Consider the following 21608-nt stretch of genomic DNA (forward strand, 5'->3'; position numbering starts at 1 on the left):
GATTATCCTATAATTATACATGAAGATAATCAGGCAGCAATTCAAATGGCCACAAATATTGGAGTAAAAACAAGGAGCAAAGCATACAGATCTAAGATACCTAAACGTGAGACAATCTGTAAGAAGTAAGATGATTCAGCTAGAGTACTGTATGTCGGAGGACAATTTAGCTGATAATTTTACTAAAGCCCAAGGTGCCATTAAGCACCAGGAGAGTTGTGAAAAATATGGGATTAGATTGTAAGGTATTATATATTTATTTCACCCAAAAGGGGAGTATGTTAGGTATAACATTGATACCAAATATGGTTTGGGTGAATAAATATATAAAACTTAGATATCATGGTTTAAGTGCTTATCACTTTAAGCACAATGCAGCAGGCAATTAGCCGATTAAGGGTGCGGTTAGAAGTTACAATATAAGGAAGCATTAGAAGCTGGAAAGTTTACTGTAACTGTGTGCTGCTGCGACTAACTGTGTGCTACTGCGACTAACTGTGTCTTACTGCGACTAACTGTGATTACTGACTGTGAGTGCCTGTGACTGAACTGTTATTGTTTGCTACTGTTTGCTGAATATCCAGCGTTTGTTTCTCTGGAGAGTGAAACCGGAGGAGGAGAAGATATCTTTATCGGCTGATAAAGATATTGCAAGGACTCTTAACTTGGACTATACTAGTGAGTCTTACTGGATGGAAATACTGTGAATGACTTAATGGACTGAATGACAATGCTTAAAATCTAACTGGATTAAAAAATATTTAAACTACAAACAGTGTTTGTGTTCAGTGTGTGCATACTCTGGGGCCCTGCCTGGCTTGACTACTGCTGCAATACTCTTCTAGGGGTTAATCCCCAAACCCTAACACATGTTGCCACCTCCAAAGAAATCATCTTGCTCTTTCTCCTTGTTCTTCTTCCCGATGATTGGCCTGGAGATCCCAGGGCAAAGGAAGGAGGATCTAGAACCACCATCCAAAAATGATCTAAAAGCTTGAGGGAACCTTGGTTTTTTTTCTAGATCAGAAGTCTCCAAATTCTTCAGATCATTGATTCCTTCATGAACTTTCAAATTGTACATAGACCTCTTCCCCAAGCATTTATTTTGAAAATAGTTTAATAAATACTACTTTAACTGACAGTACTACAAACAGCAGTAACATAATAAATAACCAAGACCAGTAACATCACGTGGCTGGTAGAGACAACCAAAGGTCACTCTTGTTGGCAGTTGACCATCCAACTTTGAATAATACTATCTCAACACTAATGATCTCATCTTCAGGTCTACAGACTGGGTTGGAGCTCTCCAGAAACCCTAAGAACTTAATTGACCCCAGTTGACCTTTTATCCTTTGTATCGGGTGTAGACCACCGACTGACCTCCTAGACATTTACTGGCTCCCTTTTGACCTCCAGCTTTTTATTGACCACTTTGATGGTCTCATTGACCCTTGGGGGGGTTCCATATTGATCACTATGGGGAATCACTCCAAACCTTTCCTTAACTGTATGGTGTCAACGTGTCTTTTGTTCTAGGCAAAAGTTTCCATCCGTCGTATGGCTACCTTTCTATCTCTTGAAGAATTAGATCAAGCTCAGGTGGGCGTTGAGTCTTCAGACCACAGTAAGTATTGGCTTTGTGTATCCTCTCAATGGATGGTCTAGAATTTCCAATCAAGTGTGAACATGATTGATTGTTCTGAGAATTGAAGCCTGCCCGTGTATACGTCATGCAAATTGGGTGGGATCAGATTAGCCACTGCAAATCTTCAAGGGCTATGTTGTGGTTAGCTGGCAGCAGGTGCGGACAGTGGAGGAGAGCGAGGACTTGGAGGAGGGGCCGGGACCATCAGGGAGTGGACTGCTGCCTTTGGGGATGGTGGGGGCTGGCAGCAGTGATGAGGAGGTTCCCGAGGAGCCTGTGCCAAGTGCGCGTGAGCGCAGGATGAGTCATAGAAGAGAACAGCTGAAGCTGCACAGATGACTCAGGAGTAAGGATGCAATGTAATGGTCCCTCCCTCCAGGGAATATAAGCCTGGTTTCAAACCGTTTTTGCCTTTGCAAAAGGCAAAAACATTCGAAGGACTCAGCTTTGTGATTAAAGACTCTGGTTTATTTGAAGACTTCTTCCAAGGTTTTTCTAATTGGACTAATTGGCTGCAAGCTATTTGTTATCTAGAAAAAGGTCTATTTGTAGGTTAAAGCCATGAAAGTTTGAGTTACTAAGTTTATCGGTGTTTGCTCTCTGAGAACCCGTCTGGGTCAGAACAGGCTAACCTTTCTGAACAGATGTAAGAGCTTGCAAGAAGGCTGAATAAGTGTTATAGACTGTTGGCCGCCGGCCCCTCCAGCAGCTGAATCAGGAGGATGAGGAGGAGGCCGCACGGGAGTCAGGATCAGCATCAGGGCAACCTGAGAGCTCTGAGGGGGGAAGAGGGAATGGAGCGGGCAGAGAGAGAGAGAGAGAGAGACAGAGGCGGAGCCTGGGCCATCCATCAGTCCTCAGATGGAGAGTCAACAGCTCGCAGGTTTGGAGGTAGCTGATGAGGAAGAGAAGGAACAGCTGGGTCCAGTGCCTGATGTGCAGATGCGCAGAAAGCAGAGGAGAGGAGAGCAGTGGAAATCTATGGGCCGGTCCTTGGGAAAGAAGAGCCACTGCTGCTAACGAGGTCCCACCCTAGCTCTGGAGATAAAAGGCAGGGGTGGCAGACAACTATTTATCTTGTTAGCCTGCGAGATAAATATTTTGCTGGGGCTGCTGGCGTTCCTTAATAAAGGAATCTTTTGAGTTCACCTCCGAGGGTTTGTCGTGTTTGGGGAGCTGGGTCAGAACAATAAGGAATGGGAAAGCAGATACATGTAGATCTTGACTTACAAGCAGAGTTGGAACCAAATCTTCCAGCACTAAGTGATGCCATTATTTAGCTTGACTCACGCCTGGTTTTGCAACCTTTTCTGCCAGGGTCGTTAAGTGAACCGTTGTGATTGTTAAGTGAATTGTGTGGTCATTAAATGAACGCAATTCTCCGTTGTGACCTTCATGTGATCCTGGGAGATTGCAACTATCATAAAGACATGCTGGTTGCCAGATTTTGGCCATGCGGCTGGGAGGCGTCCTAAGTGTGAGGATTTGCTCAAGTCACTTTTTTCAGCGTCACCCTAACTTTGCACGCTCGTGGAAGGAGGGCTCTTAAGTCAAGAGCCGACATTATTATTGCTGAGCATATGATGAGAACATGACAAAAGAGAATTAAGCAGATGTACATAATTATGTATGAAAACGTCTACGCGGATACGGCAGCGGCCTCATCACTGGTTGTGCCGTAACAAACCTGTTCTTTTCCGACGAATGTAGAAAGTTAAAAAACCATCACCCCCAAATATGTGCTGATTCACGCATTTTTCCTGTTAGATCCAAATTGCATCATTGTCACGAATGGAACTTTCAGCTGGTGCAGAGAAAGCGGCCCTTGCCTGAATAGGTAAAATTTGGGTGTTCAATGGAAGTACAGTTCTCTCCTCGTCCTTTACAGCCGAAAAAACTAGGGAAGGTGCCATCTGAGCAAGTATTGGGATTGAAAGTTTTTTTAACTACCGGTTCTGTGGACGTGGCTTGGTTGGTGTGGCTTGGTGGGCATGGCAGGGGAAATATACTGTAAAAAAAATCTCCATTCGCTTTCTATACCTCCAGATCTCCATCTTGAATTTAGTCTGGCTGTTGCTAGGATCTGTGGTGACCCGGAGTGTAACACAAACGTAACAAAATCCAAAATGTAAATAAATGTCCTTTAATGCCTCCAACTTGGCCCCACTGTTCAATAATTCTCAGTGGGAGACAAAACTTATTCAAAAAATAGTCTTCAAAAGAAAGCAATACAGTCCAAACTTAATGAGCAGATAGAGGTGAAATAAAAAAAAACCGAAACAAACTACAATAAAGGAATTTCCATAATGGGCCAGGATAAGTAATTACCAACTTCAAGGAGATAACAAGGCATAGTCTGTTGGAAGGACGCCAACCAAGATAACTTCAGCCCAAAATAACACATGCTTTGCTTCTGGCAAGGCTGTTTTGTAATCGACTCTCTTATATACTAGTCTCCCCAGCTGCAACCGATGAGGAGGATCATGGCCGCTTCCTCTCTCATAAGCCAAGTTGTTTCCTTCTCCTGCATGTCCCAGGATGCAGAAGGAATGGGCCTGGTTCTCCCTCTGACTGCCCAGCCGGCACCTGCCCTTCCCCAGCCTCCTCCACAACCTCCGAAGCCACACCTCCACTCCCTGTCAGCTGTTCCTCCTCTCCCTCCGAGTTCAATTCTACCAAGGGCATGACAGGATCTTTCCACCCACAATATGGCTTGAAAACAACTAAGATGTACATGTTTTACCTTTATAGGATGAATCTTACTGTACCTCAGGGCAGTCTGTGTGCCGTGGTGGGGCAAGTGGGGGCTGGGAAATCCTCCCTGCTCTCAGCATTACTTGGCGAACTGCAGAGGATTGAAGGCTCTGTAGTAATAAAGGTAAAAAGCACTTTAAAACAGAATTTATTCAAGGTGTGGTCAGCCTTCCCCAACCCAAGCACTATCTGAATAGGTGGACTTCAACTCCCAGAATTCTCAGCAATGGACTCATTGGCTCGGGAACTCTGGGAACTGTGGACCACTTTGGAAAGTCAACCAGACGGGGGAAATCCGCTTTAGGGTTTCGTTTATTTGAGTGTGTGTGTGTGTGTGTGTGTGTGTGTGTGTGTGTGTGTTGTAATTCTAGTGCAGGGGTCAGCAACCTTAAACACTCATAGAGCAGTGGTGGGATTCAAATTTTTTTACTACCGGTTCTGTGGGCATAGCTTGGTGGCTGTGACTTGGGTGTGGCTTGGTGGGTGTAGCTTGGTGGGCGTGGCAGGGGAAGGATACTGCAAAATCCCCATTCCCTCCCCACCCCACTAACCTGCTTTCCAGCTCCATTCTCCTGTGCAGGGCAACCAAAGAAGACCCAGCCAATCAGCTGGGACTTGGCAGGCGGAGAGTAGACGGGGGTGTGGCTTGGTGGGTGTGGCATAGCTTGGTGGGTGTGGCTTGGTGAGCATGGCAGGGGAAGGTTACTGCAAAATCCCCATTCCCTGCCCCACCCCACTAACCTGCTTTCCAGCTCCGTTCTCCTGTGCAGGGCAACCAAAGGAGACCCAGCCAATCAGCTGGGACTTGGGAGGCAGAGAATAGATGGGGTCGGCAGGGCCAGTCAGTGGTGGGATTGGCCGGTTCTCTGAACTCCTCAAAATGTCTGCTTCCGGTTCTCCAGAACTGGTCAGAACCTGCTGAATACCCACCTCTGTCACAGAGCCACAAAGGTCCTAATTGGAAGCCGCCCGTTCAATTCTGGAGCTGACCGGAAGCCTGGTTCCCCCCACCATAGAGTCTCCCCTCCTAGTGCAGCATCCTTTTTTCTCTACCTGTCCTAACCAAAGTATTGCAGCACAAGGGTAATTTTTGAGGAAAAAACAACAACAGAATAACAGAGTTGGAAGGGACCATGGAGGTCTTCTAGTCCAACCCCTATACCAGGGGTGTAAAGCTCAAGGCCTGGAATCGCCTCCTGCAGCACTGTTGGCCAAAACAGGACATGGGGGCCCCCCGTTTTGGGCCTGGATGACCAAAAGCCCTATCAATTGTGGAGCCAACCAGAAAATCCACCCGTTGCCATAGAGTCTCCTCCTGGCATGCCGTGCTCCCCCCCCCCGCACTAACTGGAAGCTCTTCTCAAAATGGTGGTGCCAAACGGGGACAGGGAGACAGAGCAGAGGGATGAAAGGGCCACATGCGGCTCCAGAGCCGCAGGTTGCCGACTGCTGTTCTAGTGTTTCACGTCATGGTTTTAGTAGTTTGAGTCACTTCAGTGGTGGGCTTTCCATTGGGGGATCCACCACTTTAAAAAATTGGGCTTTTTTGGGGGTGGCCTTAAGAAGTTGTTATCTCTGTTGGAACTCAAGAATGGCTTGGTAGGACCTCTTTTTGGGAAATGGAGAAGCTTTGGCTTCAGCAGATGGAAGTTTACCTCCATCTCTCTTTCTCTCTCTCTCTCTCTCCTTACCAAAATCCTCTTTCTGGTTCTGGTGACCATTGGGTGAGCTTCACTGCATTTCTTTTCACAGGGCACCACAGCGTTCGTTCCCCAGACGTCCTGGATACAAAATGCTTCCGTGGAAGACAATGTCGTATTTGGGAGAAAAATGGAGAGGACGTGGTACAACCAGGTGGTCAAAGCCTGCGCCCTGCAGCCTGACATCGACGGTTTTCCAGCAGGAAGCCGGACAGAAATTGGAGAGAAGGTTCTTGGATCATTGCTATATTATTTATCTAGCTAAAAGGAATAAGGAATGTACATTTGGTTGGGTAGATGGTGGTAGTGTTGGTTGTTGTCGTCTCCCTCCTCTTCTCCTCCTCCTCCTCCTCCTCCTCCCTCCTCCTCCTCCCTCTTCCTCCTCCCTCCTTCCTCCTCCTCCTCCTCTCTCCTCCCCTCCTCCCCTTCCTCCTCCTCCTCCCTCTTCCCCTCCTCCTCCTCCCCTCCTCCTCCTCTCCTCCCTCCTCCTCCTCTTCCTCCTCCCCTCCTCCTCCTCCTCCTCCCTCCTCCTTCCTCCTCTTCCTCCTCCTCCTCCCTCCTCTCTTCCCTCCCTCCTCCTCCCTCTTCCTCCTCCTCCTCTCCTCTTCCTCCTCCTCCCTCCTCCTCCTCCTCCTCCTCCCTCCCTCCTCTTCCTCCTCCTCCTCCTCCTCCTCCTCCTCCTCTTCCTCCTCCTCCCTCCTCCTCCCTCCCTCCTCCTCCCTCCCCTCCTCCTCCTCCTCCTCCTCTTCCCTCCTCCTCCCTCCTCCTCCCTCCTCCTCCCTCCTCCTCTCCCTCCTCCTCCTTCTCCTCCTCCTCCTCCTCCTCTTCCTCCTCCTCCTCCTCCTCCTCCTCCTCCTCCTCCTCCTCCTCCTCCTTCCCCCCAGTGAAATAAAGGAACTCCCCTAACGGTGGAGTTGTCACTGATAGAGCTTCTGTTTTGCACTCAAAAGAATTCCAGGTTCTTCACAGGACAATCAAAACTGCTGTTTATTTTAAATAAACCTTTGAGATTTCTTCCCAATCATTGTAGATTGGGGAAGAGGACCTGGGACCCTCCAAAGGTTGCTAATTCTGTCCCCAGAAACTTTAGCTACCATGATCTATAGCAGGGGCCTTCAAAAACTTGACATCTTTAAGACTTGTGGACTTCAACACCCAGAATTCCTTCCTCTTCCAGTCATGTTAACTCAGGAATTCTGGGAGTTGAAGTCCATGAGTCTTAACTTGCCAGATTTTGAAGACCCCTTGATCTGTAGCGAGAGGGATACTGGCAGGTGACTGAGGACTATTTTCATGCTGCCATAGGGCATCAATCTTTCTGGAGGACAGAGGCAGAGGCTCAGCCTGGCTCGTGCAGTTTATATGAAGGCCTCAGTTTACCTCTTGGATGATCCCCTCTCCGCTGTGGACGCTCCAGTTGGATGGCACATTTTCAATCATGTTCTTGGACCCAACGGCTTGTTGAAGGAAAAGGTACTTGGCGTTCCAAACTGTCCTATATATTATCACAACAGGATCTAATGCTGTACAGATAGTCTTCGACTTACGACCACAATGGAGCCCAACCTTTCTGTTGCTAAGCAAGACAGATGTGAGTTTCCCCCCCCACCCCATTTTACGACCTTTCTTGCAATCACAATCGTTATGTGAATCACTGCAGTTGTTCAATTGGTCACACGGTTGTTAAGTGTGACTTCCCTCATTGACTTTACTTGTTAGAAGGTCACAAAAGGGGATCAGGTGACCCCTACTGCAACCATCGTAAATAGGAGTCCGTTGCCAAGCCCCTGAATTTTGATCACAGTATAGGGTTAGGGTTAGGTCAAGTGGAAATTATAGGTAGCCCTCAACTTATGGCCATAAGGGAGCATTAAGCATCATGGACAATGGAGGGAATCTACGACTAAAAGTTCTGCAATGTATGGTGTTATACGCTCTCTTCTCCTAATGGACACCTCAAAGCTATTGGTCAACACCTCAGGAATTGTCCTCTTGCTTTGCAGACTCGCATCCTGGTGACCAACACCGTCCACGTTCTACCCATGGTGGACAACATCATTGTGATGGTGAATGGAGAAATCTCCGAGAGGGGCTCTTGGCAAGAACTGATACGAAAGCAAGGGGCATTCGCAGACTTCTTGAGGTCCCAGAACCCTGAAGAAAAAGAAGAGCAGGATTTGCAAATGACTGCTGGTCATCCCAAAGGTCATCTATACTTGAGTATTATTATCCATGAATAGACTCGTTAGAATTGGAGCCACTTCATGCATTCTTGGGGGATTCCGAGAAAAACCCTTCACACAATTTATTCCTGTATTCTTCAAAGGGCTGTTGATCCATAGCAAAAGTCATCTGGAAGCTGAGATTGGTAGAAGGTAGTACCAGATAGGATAGAACAGAACAAAATAACAGAGTTGGAAGGGACCTTGGAGGTCTTCTAGTCCAACCCACTGCTCAAGCAGGAGACTCTATACCATATCGGACAAGTGGCTGTCAGTCTCTTCTTAAAAGCCTCCAGCGATGGAACACCCACAACTTCTGAAGGCAAGCCATCCTTGGTGCTATGGTTTTAGTGAGTAGGGTGTGTAGAATTATACAGTTACACCAGTAGTGGGATTCAAAAAAATTTACTACTAGTTCTGTGGGCATGACTTGGTGGGCCTGGCAGGGGAAGGATACTGTAAAATCTCCAGTCAGATTGGTGGTATTTGCAGGTTCTCTCAACTACTCAAAATTTCCGCTACCGGTTCTCCAGAACTGGTCAGAACCTGCTGAATACCACCTCCGAGTTACACGATTAAAAGTGGTCATGAACAAGGGAAAAGAAGTCACAATGACATCAGTGCGCAAATAATGTGTAATTTGAGTCACTTTTTGATATTAATTTCTCCCTTCTGTGGATGGCCATGACTGCATCATGTTGATAATCTTGTGAAATTAGTACCTTATGGACTATGGGTTATTTTATAGGACTACCTTATAGTCCTATAATCCCACCTTAGTCTTACAGGTTTTCCCAGTTGCAATGTATGACTGTGAAAGTTGGACCGTAAGGAAGGCTGAGCACCAAAGCATCCATCCATCTGTTTGTCCATCTATCCATCCATCCATCTCCCATCTCTCTCATTTATCTATATCAAGGATCTTCAAACTTGGCAAGTTTAAGACTTGTGGACTTCAACTCCCAGAATTCCTGAGGACTGGAGGAGGAATTCTGGGAGTTGATGTCCACAAGTCTTAAACTTGCCAAGTTTGAAGACCCTCCTGTTGTAAGTCAAGGACTGCCTGTGTATGATCGCAATTCCATATTTCTTGGATTGGATGGTCTTGTGTGACAGGTTGGAGCCAGATGACTTTGCAAGCTGCATAGAAATCCTGCATGATTTACTATTTGCAGCTCCCCAAGTCGGTGCCTTTTCTCAGCGCCTGTGGGTTATTCTTCTATTGTCTCTTTCTCTATCATGTCTCGTTTGAGACTTTGATTTCTCTTGACTTCACAGATGAAGAAAACATGAAGAGGATCTCCATAACTCCTGTTGAAATCCCTGGAAAGTAAGTGGTTTGTTTCTTTATTTGTATCCCAATTTTATTATCTTTTTCAAATAAATCAAGGCAGAGAACATATCCAACACACTTTCCTCTTCCTGCTTCTCCACAACAACAACCCTGTGAGGTCAGCTGAAGAGAGAGAGAAGGACTGGCTCAAAGTCACCCAGCTTGATTTCATGGCTGGGACTAGAAATCACAATCTCCTAATGATTGGCTCACAGTCACCCAGTTAGCTTTCATGCCTAATGCAGGACTAGAACTCACAGTCTCCTAGTCATTGACCTAAAGTCACCCAGCTTGATTTCATGGCTGGGACTAGAACTCACAATCTCCTAATGATTGGCTCACAGTCACCCAGTTAGCTTTCATGCCTAATGCAGGACTAGAACTCACTGTCTCCTAGTGATTGGCCCAAAGTCACCCAGTTAGTTTTCATGCCTAAGGCAAGATTTGAACTCACAGTCTTCCACTTTACTAGACCAAATTGGTTTCTCATGGCAGAACCCATATCCCCATGGCTCTTTACACACACACACACACACACACACACACACACACACACACACACAATTCTAAGTAGTAACTGGAAAAACTCACCTCTCTCCAACAATTGGGGTTGTTCTAATGAAGCCCAGAGAAGCAGTTGAAAAAGGCTACAGATACTACAAAAATAGGTTTTTCCAATTTCTGAAATACAGTTTGCTCTTTGCTTTCAAGTTCGTGGTGAGGTATAGTGAGGTGACCAATAAAGAGCCAATTTGGTGTAGCGGTCAAGGCATCAGGCTAGAAACTGGAAGACGGTGAGAGTTCTTTTCTTAAATGTGTGCCACTGATGCATCTTTCTTTTCTTCGAACAGGGAGCCCTTGGCCAAGACAGACAACTACAAGCCAACACAGGAAGAAGGAGGAAGACTGATGGCAGAAGACAAGAAGCAGAAGCCTGGACAGGTAATTTAAAGATCTTATTCAGTTCGCAGGGTCGCTCCTCTTTTTGTTAGAAGTTATGGAACTTGCTGTGAGGATGAACGTCACAATTTTATTCAGTGGAGGCCCGTTTCGCTTTCAGGCTGTTTCGGCTTTTATCCTTTGGAGATTAGATTAGATTAGATTAGATTAGATTAGATTAGATTAGATTGGATTGGATTGGATTAGATTAGATTAGATTAATTGGATTGGATTGGATTGGATTGGATTGGATTGGATTGGATTGGATTGGATTGGATTAGGATGGAATGGAATGGAATGGAAAAGCAGAGTTGGAAGGGACCTTGGAGGTCTTCTAGTCCAACCCGCGGCCTAGGCAGGAAACCCTACACCACTTCAGACAAATGATTGTCCAATCTCTTCTTTAAAACTTCCAATGTTGGAGCATTTACAACTTCTGCAGGCAAGTTGTTCCACTGATTAATTGTTCTCACTGTCAGGAAATGTTCTCCCAAGTTCCAGATTGCTTCTCTCCTTGATTAGTTTCCACCCGTTGCTTCTTGTCCTGCCCTCAGGTGCTTTGCAGAATAGCTTGACTCCCTCTTCTTTGGGGCAGCCCCCTGAGATATTGGAATACTGATATCATGTCGCCCCTAATCCTTCTTTTCATCAAACTAGATCTACCCAGTTCCAGTTGTGGAGGTTTGATGGTGTTACGGATATCATTGCAGGATGGAAGCTGTTCCCCCGTACAGCTGCAATTGACTCATAGTGTTTTTGTCAATGCCAATTCTTATTCTTATTTTATTCCCTTGATTTAGGTAAAGATTTCAGCATTCCTGACTTACCTGAGAACAGCAGGGTCGTTCTTCTGGGTTTATATTGTACTGCTGTTTGCCTGCCAGCAAGTTTTCTCATTCTGCCGTGGCTACTGGCTCAGCCTGTGGGCCAATGACCCCGTTTCCAATGGGACACAACCTCATACCCAGCTCCGCGTGGGCATCTTTTTTCTCCTAGGAGCCACGCAAGGTTTGGCCCATTCCCATGTACAAGTAAACAAAGAAATATTTATTTATTTACTAGCCGATAACCCGGCATTGCCCGAGTATTTATTTATCCTAATCCTATATTAGACAGGAAGAGCCCTGATTTTGGTGACTCAGAACAAACATAATTTCTAATGTTGGATCTTCCCCCTTAGCAGAGAGAGCCCCCTGTGAAGCCATTACCATGGCAACCCCACAGCACTGTACAGTAGACGCCATTTTAAGGCAGTACGGTAGAAGCCATTTGAAGGCACAACAGGCTGTATTTTAACAGAACACACACCCCAAGAGGTGTTAGGGGTGTCTTACCCCCACAGTATTTGTGTAGCAAGTTTGGCTGGAATTGCTTGAGGCATTCCAGAGTTATTCCAGAACATACACACACAAACACAGCCATCCTGACGCAATCAATGAATCAATCAATGTATATAGCTGCCCATCTCACTTTTACGGGATGATAATCCTGATAAGAAAAGGACACCTACTGCCTGAAACAGCTGGACTCTTTCATCTCCTGTTGCAGCCATTGGGAAATTTGGATCGGTTGCTGCGGTGTTTTTGGCTGGGGTCGTGGCTTCCCGTAAGCTCTTCCAGCACCTCCTGTTGGATGTCCTCCAGTCTCCAATGATCTTCTTCGAGCAGACTCCCAGCGGTAACCTACTCAACCGTTTCTCCAAGGAGATGGACGCAATTGATTCCATCATCCCAGATAAGCTGAAATCTTTGCTGGGCTTCCTGTTTAACCTTCTGGAGATCTACATTGTGATTATGGTGGCCACACCGATGGTTTTAGTGGCTATTTTGCCTCTGTCAGCTTTATACGTTGCTTTTCAGGTGTGTAGCATCTTCAGAATAAATTATTATAATCATGAGAAAAAGGAGGTGCTTTTTAGCCATTCATGTGCTTACAGGCTGTTTGCAGTATCCAACGGTCCAGTGGTGGGATTCAATTTTTTTTTACTACTGGTTCTGTGGGCGTGGCTTGGTGGGCGTGGCTTGGTGGGTGTGGCAGAGGAAGGATACTGTAGAATCCCCATTCCCTCCCCACCCCACTAACCTGCTTTCCAGCTCCGTTCTCCTGTGCAGGGTAACCAAAGAAGACCCAGCCACTCAGCTGGGACTCAATGGGAGGCAGAGAATAGATGGGGTTGGTGGGGCCAGTCAGAGGTGGGATTGGCCGGTTCTCTGAACTACTCAAAATTTCCACTACTGGTTCTCCAGAACTGGTCAGAACCTACTGGACACCACCTCTGCCATGGTCCTATGATCACAATTTACAATGGTTTGCCGAAAATGGTATTTACTTCCTGTTTTCAGCAAAATTACACCCATAGCGAACCATATGTCTCACCTGATTTATGACTGTCATGACTTATGAATATGATGGACAGGCTCCATGACAGTCACAAGTCAAGAATTTCCTATGTGTTTGTGTGTATGTGTGCATATTTATATTTCCTATTTCTAAAGCACCCATTTTTTCAGAGAGATTTCTGTGTGTGTATGTGTGTACAGATAGATTTTAGATCCAGATGGATGAATGGATAGATAGATAATCTAGATGGATGGACTGATAGATGGAGACAGACAGACAGACAGACAGACAGATAGATAGATAGATAGATGGATGGAAAGAAGGAAGGAAAGAAGGAAGGAAGGAAGGAAGGAAGGAAGGAAGAAAGGAAGGAAGGAAGGAAGGAAGGAAGGAAGGAAGGAAGGAAGGAAGGAAGGAAGGAAGGAGATAAATAGCAGCATTTTATTATCTAGATAGATAGATAGATAGATAGATAGATAGATAGATAGATAGATAGAGCTAGATGAATGGATGGATGGAAGGAAGGAGAGAGAGAGACAGAGAGATAGAGATAGATCTATCTAGATATACAAACACACAGACATTTCTTTGGGACAAATTAGGTGTGTGTGTGTGTGTGTGTGTGTGTGTATGGGTGTGTGTTTGGGTGTACACACACACACCCACACAGGAGGGAGGAGGAGGGAGGGAGGGAGGGAGAGAGAGAGAGAGAGAGAGAGAGAGAGAGAGAATGTAGGTTTCCATGATGGAGGCTTTGGAACCTACCATGCAAACATTTTCAACCAAAAAGCAAAATTTATGCAAGGAAGAGACAGTCCTCCTCACTTTCCCCTTCCTTCTCCTTGGAGGGCATTTTCCCTACAAATAATGTGCTGAAGTACCCAGTCTTCTCCCAAACGTAGGAGAAGCCCTTGCGTCACACAGCATCAAGCTCTCCCACCTCCCTTGGGCCACCCAGCTAAACCTGAGCTCCCACCAAGCCAAACTCAAGAAGTCCAGCAAACGTGGGCTCTTCTTTCTCCCCTTCTCTGGGCAGGTCTTTTTTGTCACCACCTCCTGCCAACTGAAACGCTTGGAAGCAGGAAGCCGCTCACCCATCTACTCCAACATCTCGGAAACCTTTGAGGGGAGCAGCCTCATTCGTGCATTCAGAGCCCAGCAGCGCTTTATTGTCCAGAATGATGTCAATGTAGATGAAAACCACAAGGTGTCCTTCCCTTCAGTGGTCGCTGACAGGTATAAATATTTTTCTGTGGCTGGAAGGGAGGAAGCACCACGTTCAGAGGCAGCTCATTTGAAGGTGACAATGGTAGCTCTCTTGGCCTAATTGGACTTGGAACGATGTTTTCCTTCTCTTCTTCTTTTATCTCCACCTTCCCTTCTCTTCCCTTCCCCATTGATTCTCCATCTTCCCTTCCTCTTTCCCTTTCCTTCCCTTCCTTCCTTCCCTCCCTTCTCTTCCTTCTTTTCCTTCCCTTCCCTGTCCATTCTCCATCTTCCTCCTTCCCTCTCTTCCCTCCCTACCCTTCCTTCCCCACCCTTTCCCATCCATTCTCCATCTTCCTCCTTCCCTCCCTTCCCTTCTTTCCCTTCCTTCCCTTCCCCATCCATTTTCCATCTTCCTCCTTCCCTCCCTCCTCCTTCCCTCCCTACCCTTCCTTTCCCATCCATTCCCCCTTCCTCCTTCCCTCCCTCCTTCCTTCCTTTCCCATCCATTCTCCATCTTCCTCCTTCCCTCCCTCCCTTCCCTCCCTTACCCTTCCCTTCCCATCCATTCTCCATCTTCCTCCTTCCCTCCCTTCCTTCCCTCCCTTCCCTTCCCCATCCATTCTCCATCTTCCTCCTTCCTACCTCCCTTCCCTTCCCCATCCATTCTCCATCTTCCTCCTTCCCCTTCCCTTCCCTCCCTCCCCCTCCCTCCCTTCCATCTTCCATCCATTTTCCATCTTCCTCCTTCCTTCCCTCCCCTCCCTTTTCTTCCTTCCCTTCCCCATCCATTTCCCTTCCCTTCCTTCCTTCCTCCCCTCCCCCTTTTCCTATTCCAGATGGCTTGCCACTAACATTGAGATTCTGGGGAACACCATTGTTCTCTTTGCAGCTTTACTCGCCGTGGTATACAAACCCCATCTCAGTCCTGGCCTGGTGGGCTTTTCCATCTCCTGGGCTCTTCAGGTAAGCTCAAAATGTGATGGGTCATGTGATCACCATTTGCAACTTTTCCAGATGGCTTCCAACAAGCAGCGTCAATTGGGGGGAGTCAGATTTCTTTAATGACCACATAGTTCAATTAACAACCGCGGTGATTTGTTTAACTATGGAAAAAGGATCATAAGATTGGGCTCGATTCATTTAGCAACTGCTTTGCTCAGCAATGGAAATTCCTGTCCCTCATAAGATGAGGACCAGCTGTAAATTCCTCCCCCTTTTTCACTGTCACCCTGATTCTCAATTATTGGAGCTGTGTGTCTTCTACTGCAGGGATCTCCAACCTTGGCATCTTTAAGAGTTGTGGACTTCAACTCCAAGAATTCCTCAGCCAGCATGTCTAGATGAGGAATTCTGGGAGTTGAAGTCCACAAGTCAAGGCTGGAGACCCCCTATTTGGCTTGGCAAGGATCGGAGGCTTATCTTTAGCCTGGCAAAATATCTTTATTTGGCCTGCAGAAATTCCACATTCTGTAGCTCCAGTTAAAAGACCAGGTAGAGGGAAGGCATCTGAATCCTCTCCAGAAGTTTTGGATTCCATCTCCCATAATCCTTTCCACTGAGAATTCTGGCAGGGCAGGGCCTGATGGGCACCCAAATCCCAAGTTTTTAAAATAGCTGTGCAAGGATAATGCACAACCACCAGTACATCCCTTTTTCAGCAACGTAGACAGGGTGATCCAACTGTAGAAGACATTTGTGGACACAGCTGGTCCTTTACTGTTGACTTCCTGTTTTATCGGGTGCATTGGTCTGTTTCATTGGTGATTTAAAGTTGTACAACTCCCTGTTGGAAAGGAGTTGTGAAATAAGGGATGATCCAGCTTTAAAATAAAGTTTGAGGTCAATGGACAGAGGGTATGCAGTGTAATAGAACTTTAGGCAATGCATTTAACTTCTGAGGCATGGTGGGAACTTTCAGTGGCCTGGGGTCATAGATTGCCCTTCTTCTTTTGCCAGATCACTGGCGTTTTGAATTGGATGGTGCGTGCCTCAGCGGAACTTGATAACCACATCATGTCTGTGGAAAGAGTGAGAGATTATTCACAGACCCCCAAAGAGGTAAGTCTTTCTTCTCTTCAATCACAAAATAGCCCAGCTCACTTTCCTTAGTTAACCCCGAATCTCCTGTCTGTCTGTCTATCTATTTACCTGTCTTTCTGTCCGCCCTAAACTAGTAATAAATAACAATAGCACTTAGAATTATATACCACTTCATAGTGCTTTACAGCCCTCTCTAAGTGGTTTACAGAGTCAGCATATTGCCCCCAACAATATGGGTCTTCCTTTTACCAACCTCAGAAGGATGGAAGGCTGAGTCAACTATGAGCTGGTCAGGATCGAACTGCTGGCAATGGGCAGAGTTTGCCTGCAATACTGCAAGCCAACTACTGCATCACCACGGTTCCTTTTTGAATGATCTATCACCTTTTGGTGTGGCATGATGCATGAACGACACTAAATGATCTCATTCTACTTTATTGTAAAGCTGCATTAACAGAATCTTGCAAATCTAAAAAGGCCAATCTCACGCTGTCACTTTTAACAGTCTGAAACATTAGATGGATCTTACTTAAGTTTCTTTCTTTGCCCGTTAAGCAGTTATGGTCTCCTATCCCTTTTATCTGATCATTCCCTATGGAGCAACTTATATGAGCCCTGGCAGCACAGTGGTTAGAATGCAGCATTGCAGGCTACCTCTGCCCACAGTCGAGTTCGATTCTGATGAGCTTGAGGTTGACTCAACCTTCCATCCTTCCAAGAATGGTAAAATGAGGACCCAGATTGTTGGGGGCAAGAGGCTGATTCTGTAAATTGCTAAGAGAGGGCTGTAAAGCTCTGTGAAGCAGTGTATAAGTCTAAGTGCTATTGCTATTGCTCTTCCTTTTTCCTTCCTTCCTTCCTTCCTTCCTTCCTTCCTTCCTTCCTTCCTTCCTTCCTTCCTTCCTTCCTTCCTTCCTTCCCTTCCCTTCCCTTCCCTTCCCTTCCCTTCCCTTCCCTTCCCTTCCCTTCCCTTCCCTTTCCTTTCCTTTCCTTCTTTCCATGGTGCACAGTGTTAGAATACAGTATTGCAGGCAAATTCTGCCGACTGCTAGCAGTTCAATCCTGACTGGCTCAAGTTTGGACTCAGCCTTCCATCCTTCCAAGGTGGGTAAAATGAGGACCCAGATTGTTGCGGGCAAGAGGCTGATTCTGTAAACCACTTAGAAAGGGCTGGAAAGCACTGGGAAGTGGTATATAAGTCTAAGTGTTATTGCTATCTTTTCCATTCATCCCTCAAGGTCATGCATATGACTGGACACCCCCTAGATGGCAAATCAGAATAATTCCGTTCATGTATCATATCATCTCAAAATGAAAAGGTGATACTATGGTTCAATGCAGTGTAGTATGTATCCCAGTCTTGGAGTTGGAAGCAAGTTCTGCCATTGACACTCCTGAAAAAAGCCAACCCAAGTAGTTTTAAGTCCTTATTGGTGGGTTTTTTTTTTTGTTTTTGTTTTGGTAGTTTTGCCTCTTTGAGCTTCTCTTGGGATTTGCTAATATGAGCTCACAATGTTGTTGCATCTCTTTCAGGCTCCGTGGAGTTTGGAGAATCATTTCCAAGGTGTCAGTTGGCCCACTGAAGGGGCAATTGAATTCAGAGGCTATAGCTTGCGATACAGGCCAGAATTGAGTCTAGCTCTGAAGAATATCAACCTAAAGATCAAACCGCAAGAGAAGGTCAGACATAATAGGACAGTGTTTGTCATCCTGGACAACAAAGAGATCTTGACTTTAACTCCCAGAATTCCCCAGACATTGTGAAAAATCTCCAGAGGTCTCCAAACTTGGCAATTTTAAGATTTATGGACTTCAACTCCCAGAATTCCTCAGCATGGGGAGGGTTCTGGGAGTTGAAGTCCACCAGACTTAAAGTTACCGAGTTAGGAGACCCCTGATCTAGTCCAAAGTTGTCTTCCTTGCACTAGAAAGTTTGGTCCCTTAAAACATCCAACATGCAATAGGGATTAAGCTCTTGGATTTGGACCCATGAGATACAGATGGAAGTCCTTACTGGACCAGTGAATCCACAAGTGTATTTGAACCGGTTTTATTTTATTAAGCAAAGCTCATGGGACGGTTGTGGTGAGAACATAATAAGGAGAGACTCCTATATATTCGAGAAAGCAGGATAGGGAAGAGTAATTCTCTCTCCTTGTCTCCCTGTCATGCCCCTGTTGGAATCTGATTCTGAGTGGGAGGCTGAGCAGCTGACAGGGAATGGGAGTGTGGCTTCATTGGCTGTGGAGGAAACTGGGGAAGGGCAAAGTCCAGCTGGGCAGAGCAGGGGAGAGAGGTAGAGCAAGGCAGAGGGATTTTGGAGGAAGACCCAGGCTCACCCCTCTTCATCCTAGGGCACGCAGGGAGGAACAGAGAAGGGAGCAATGTGAGTTGCATGGTTTATGGGGAGGAAAGGGCCCTGATTCCCTTAATTAGCTGCAGCTGGGAACACAGTGTTTAAAAAGGGAGGTTGCGCACAGCAACTTGTCGGAAGAAAATCATGAGTTATCAGGTATTGTCGAGGCTTAGCTGGGTTCCTGGCATCTTCCCAACTGTGTGTGTTTTGCTGGCCTTTCAAGTCTGCAATTCCTTCTCCTGCCCTGTTCAAGTTAATTGCTGCACCGTGGTTTGCATGCATTTTTATTTACAGTTTGTATGTACTTTGTTTTTGGACTGAATTTCCTCCCCTCAAAGACTGTTCTTGGAGGCGTTTTTTCCTCCAGCCGAAGGTAACTTGAACATACTAAAGGGACTCTTCTTACTTATTTGACTGTATTGCCTTTGTGCCACGCCCCAGGTCATCACATTTCCCATCAGGTAGTCCTTCCTTCTCCAACCTCTGTTTTTTTTCTCTGGTAGGTGGGCATTGTTGGAAGAACAGGGGCTGGGAAATCGTCCCTTGCCATGGGGCTTCTAAGACTTGTGGAAGCTGCTGATGGAGAGATTGTGATCGATGGAATCAACATTGCCCAAATGGGCCTGCACAACCTGAGAAGCAAGATTACGATTGTCCCACAGGTAGGAAGTCTTTCACTTATTGTTCTATTCACCCCAATAATGTTGATATCCCGAGCCATATCTTCCACAGACACCGACGTTTCAATCAGCCTTTCAGTATGATATTCAGTTGGGACCCAAGGTCGTTTGCGTTCCATCTCATCATCTTGTAGGATGTTGTCTGAGTGGACATGGGACACCACAATGACACCAAGTTGTCAGGCGCAAGTAACTTGAGTTGAGTTCAAAGCACAAAACATTTATTACATTTACAGGCTATCCATATATAAGAATCTGGTCTACTAATGGTGAAGCCAAATTGGCACTAGATGAGGGTCAACGGAATTCATGGGGGGGCGGGTGTGTGGATGTGGATCAGTGGTGGGATTCAAATAATTTAACAACCGGTTCTCGGCCCTAATGATTTCTTCCAACAATCAGTTCACCAATCTGCTCAGAAAGTTAACAACCGGTTGCGAACCGGCTGAATCCCACCACTGGAGGTGGGTCTCTTGTGGCTGTGGAGCAATTCCAAACTGATGGCACATTTAACCCCACCCTCAGGCTCAGCCTCCTCATTCTCTACACAAATCAATGTGAGAAGGCAAAAAAAGAATTGCAATTAAATATTTACACAGGGGCACATATTCCTCTTAAATCAGTTCTCCAATACTTTTTCTTTCAAAGCCTCGCAGAGTCAATATCAAATACGCATTTTTGATTGCATCTTCTCATACCTGTATACTTTAGCAACCTTCTCCCAAAGGTGCTTTTTCAAAAGACAACTGGACTTGTTTTGTTTTTCTTTGAAGACGTTTCGGTTCTCATCCAAGAACCGTCTTCAGTTCTTATGGGAAGCACAAATGTCTTCAAAAACAAAAACAAAAAGAGTCCAGTTGCCTCTTGAAAAAGCACCTTTGGGACAACCATGACCTGGATCAGTGGTCACCAACCGGTGGGCTGGGGACCACTGGTGGTCCACGAGAAAATTTTGGTGGTCCGCAGAGAAATGTCCCCCTCAAAGCAATTAATCCAGGCTACGCAGGAACACAAGGCTGGGTCGCCCACATGGCCCAGCCACCCACTGTCCCCCACCCTTTGGCCGAGTGCAAACCTTACCTTGAGTAGAGCCACGTGAGCTGGAACTGGAAGGTAAGACCAACAGCAGGGAAGGGAAATCCACCCCGGGGTGGCTTACTGACATTCGTAGGAAAGTCGCTCCCATATTCCAGAGCTGCAGTAGTCACAGGACTGGCCCTTCGCTCATCCCGGAGCAGCTCCTCCTGTCCATGGCAGGCCGGTGCACCTGGGTGGAGGAGCAGCTGCTCCGGGATGACCAAAGGGCCAGTCCTGTGACTCCTGCAGCTCTGGAATATGGGACCGACTTTCCCATCAACGTCAGCAAGCCACCGCCAGTCAAAATTCACTTAAGTGGTCTGTGGGATTTAAAATTATGAGTTTGGTGGTCCCTGAGGTCCAAAAAGTTGGCGACCCCTGACCTGGATGACTGAGAATCTCCAGAGAGGTTTAGCAACCTTGTTTAATCAGTGTGTTCACCTTTCTTCATCTATTGGATCCCCAAGGATATCTTAGCTCCTGTCCTATGGAAAATAGACATCCACAGCTTGCATTTCTTTTCCCTCTGTGCTCAGGACCCAGTCTTGTTTGGGGGTTCTGTGAGAGAGAACCTTGATCCCTTGAATCAACGCTCAGATGAGGACATCTGGTCTGCTTTGGAGCAGACCCAACTCAAGACCTTTGTTTCAGATTTGCCCGGTCAGATGGCCTATGAGTGCTCTGAAGGAGGTGGAGATCTCAGGTACTTCGGTGGGTTTCTGTTATAATTAAATTGGATACTTCAGTTTTTGGCAGCATTCCACAGCCCTGACAGGTGTGTGCTTATTTGGGGAACTGTTTAAGATAAATTCTGGCTGGAAATGAAAGTAATTCCCAGCGTTGCAATAAAATAGTTTTTGCTTCTAAAACAAGTTTGTGTTTAATTACGTTTGACAAAGCCTGGGTCAGAACATAGACAGAAGTATTGGGTCAAACAGATTCCTCTCCCCAAGTCACCACATAGGGACGATCTCAGGTTTTAATTGTCCCACCATTCTTCTTCCAGTGTTGGTCAACGGCAACTCATCTGCCTGGCTCGGGGTTTACTTCAGAAAGCCAAAATCCTGATTCTGGATGAGGCCACTGCAGCTGTGGACCTTGAAACAGACCTGCAGATTCAGGCTACCATAAGGAGTCACTTCAAGGGGTGCACAGTTCTGACCATCGCCCATCGACTAAATGCCATGATGGAATTTGACCGGTAAGAGATGGCTTTGAAGAAGATTTCCAAGACAAATAAATAGATAACTTGTGTTTGCAGCATGATGACTATTATGAGGCAACCCAGGAGCAAAACACAGCACACAGAG

General features: G+C 46.3%; 1 protein-coding gene across 4 annotated transcripts in view; it reads left to right on the forward strand.

The window, feature by feature from the left end:
- The window catches only part of ABCC6 (ATP binding cassette subfamily C member 6), a 48606-nt gene that overhangs the window by 23456 nt on the left and 3542 nt on the right, over positions 1-21608 (forward strand). For all 4 annotated transcript variants that reach the window (XM_087942113.1, XM_087942115.1, XM_087942114.1 and 1 more), the window contains 17 exons: positions 1540-1627; positions 3416-3485; positions 4400-4526; positions 6155-6331; positions 7408-7575; positions 8106-8307; positions 9603-9654; positions 10509-10599; positions 11397-11604; positions 12145-12455; positions 13973-14172; positions 14982-15108; positions 16102-16203; positions 17719-17865; positions 19045-19203; positions 20835-21001; positions 21305-21499. In XM_087942113.1, coding sequence (XP_087798239.1) covers positions 1540-1627; positions 3416-3485; positions 4400-4526; positions 6155-6331; positions 7408-7575; positions 8106-8307; positions 9603-9654; positions 10509-10599; positions 11397-11604; positions 12145-12455; positions 13973-14172; positions 14982-15108; positions 16102-16203; positions 17719-17865; positions 19045-19203; positions 20835-21001; positions 21305-21499 — 2591 coding nt within the window. The remainder of the gene's footprint in view (positions 1-1539; positions 1628-3415; positions 3486-4399; positions 4527-6154; positions 6332-7407; positions 7576-8105; positions 8308-9602; positions 9655-10508; positions 10600-11396; positions 11605-12144; positions 12456-13972; positions 14173-14981; positions 15109-16101; positions 16204-17718; positions 17866-19044; positions 19204-20834; positions 21002-21304; positions 21500-21608) is intronic.

This window comes from Notechis scutatus, chromosome 12 (genome assembly GCF_049901735.1).
Source record: "Notechis scutatus isolate UNSWTSFEM ecotype Mainland chromosome 12, rNotScu1.2, whole genome shotgun sequence".
Classification (NCBI taxonomy): Eukaryota; Metazoa; Chordata; class Lepidosauria; order Squamata; family Elapidae; genus Notechis; species Notechis scutatus.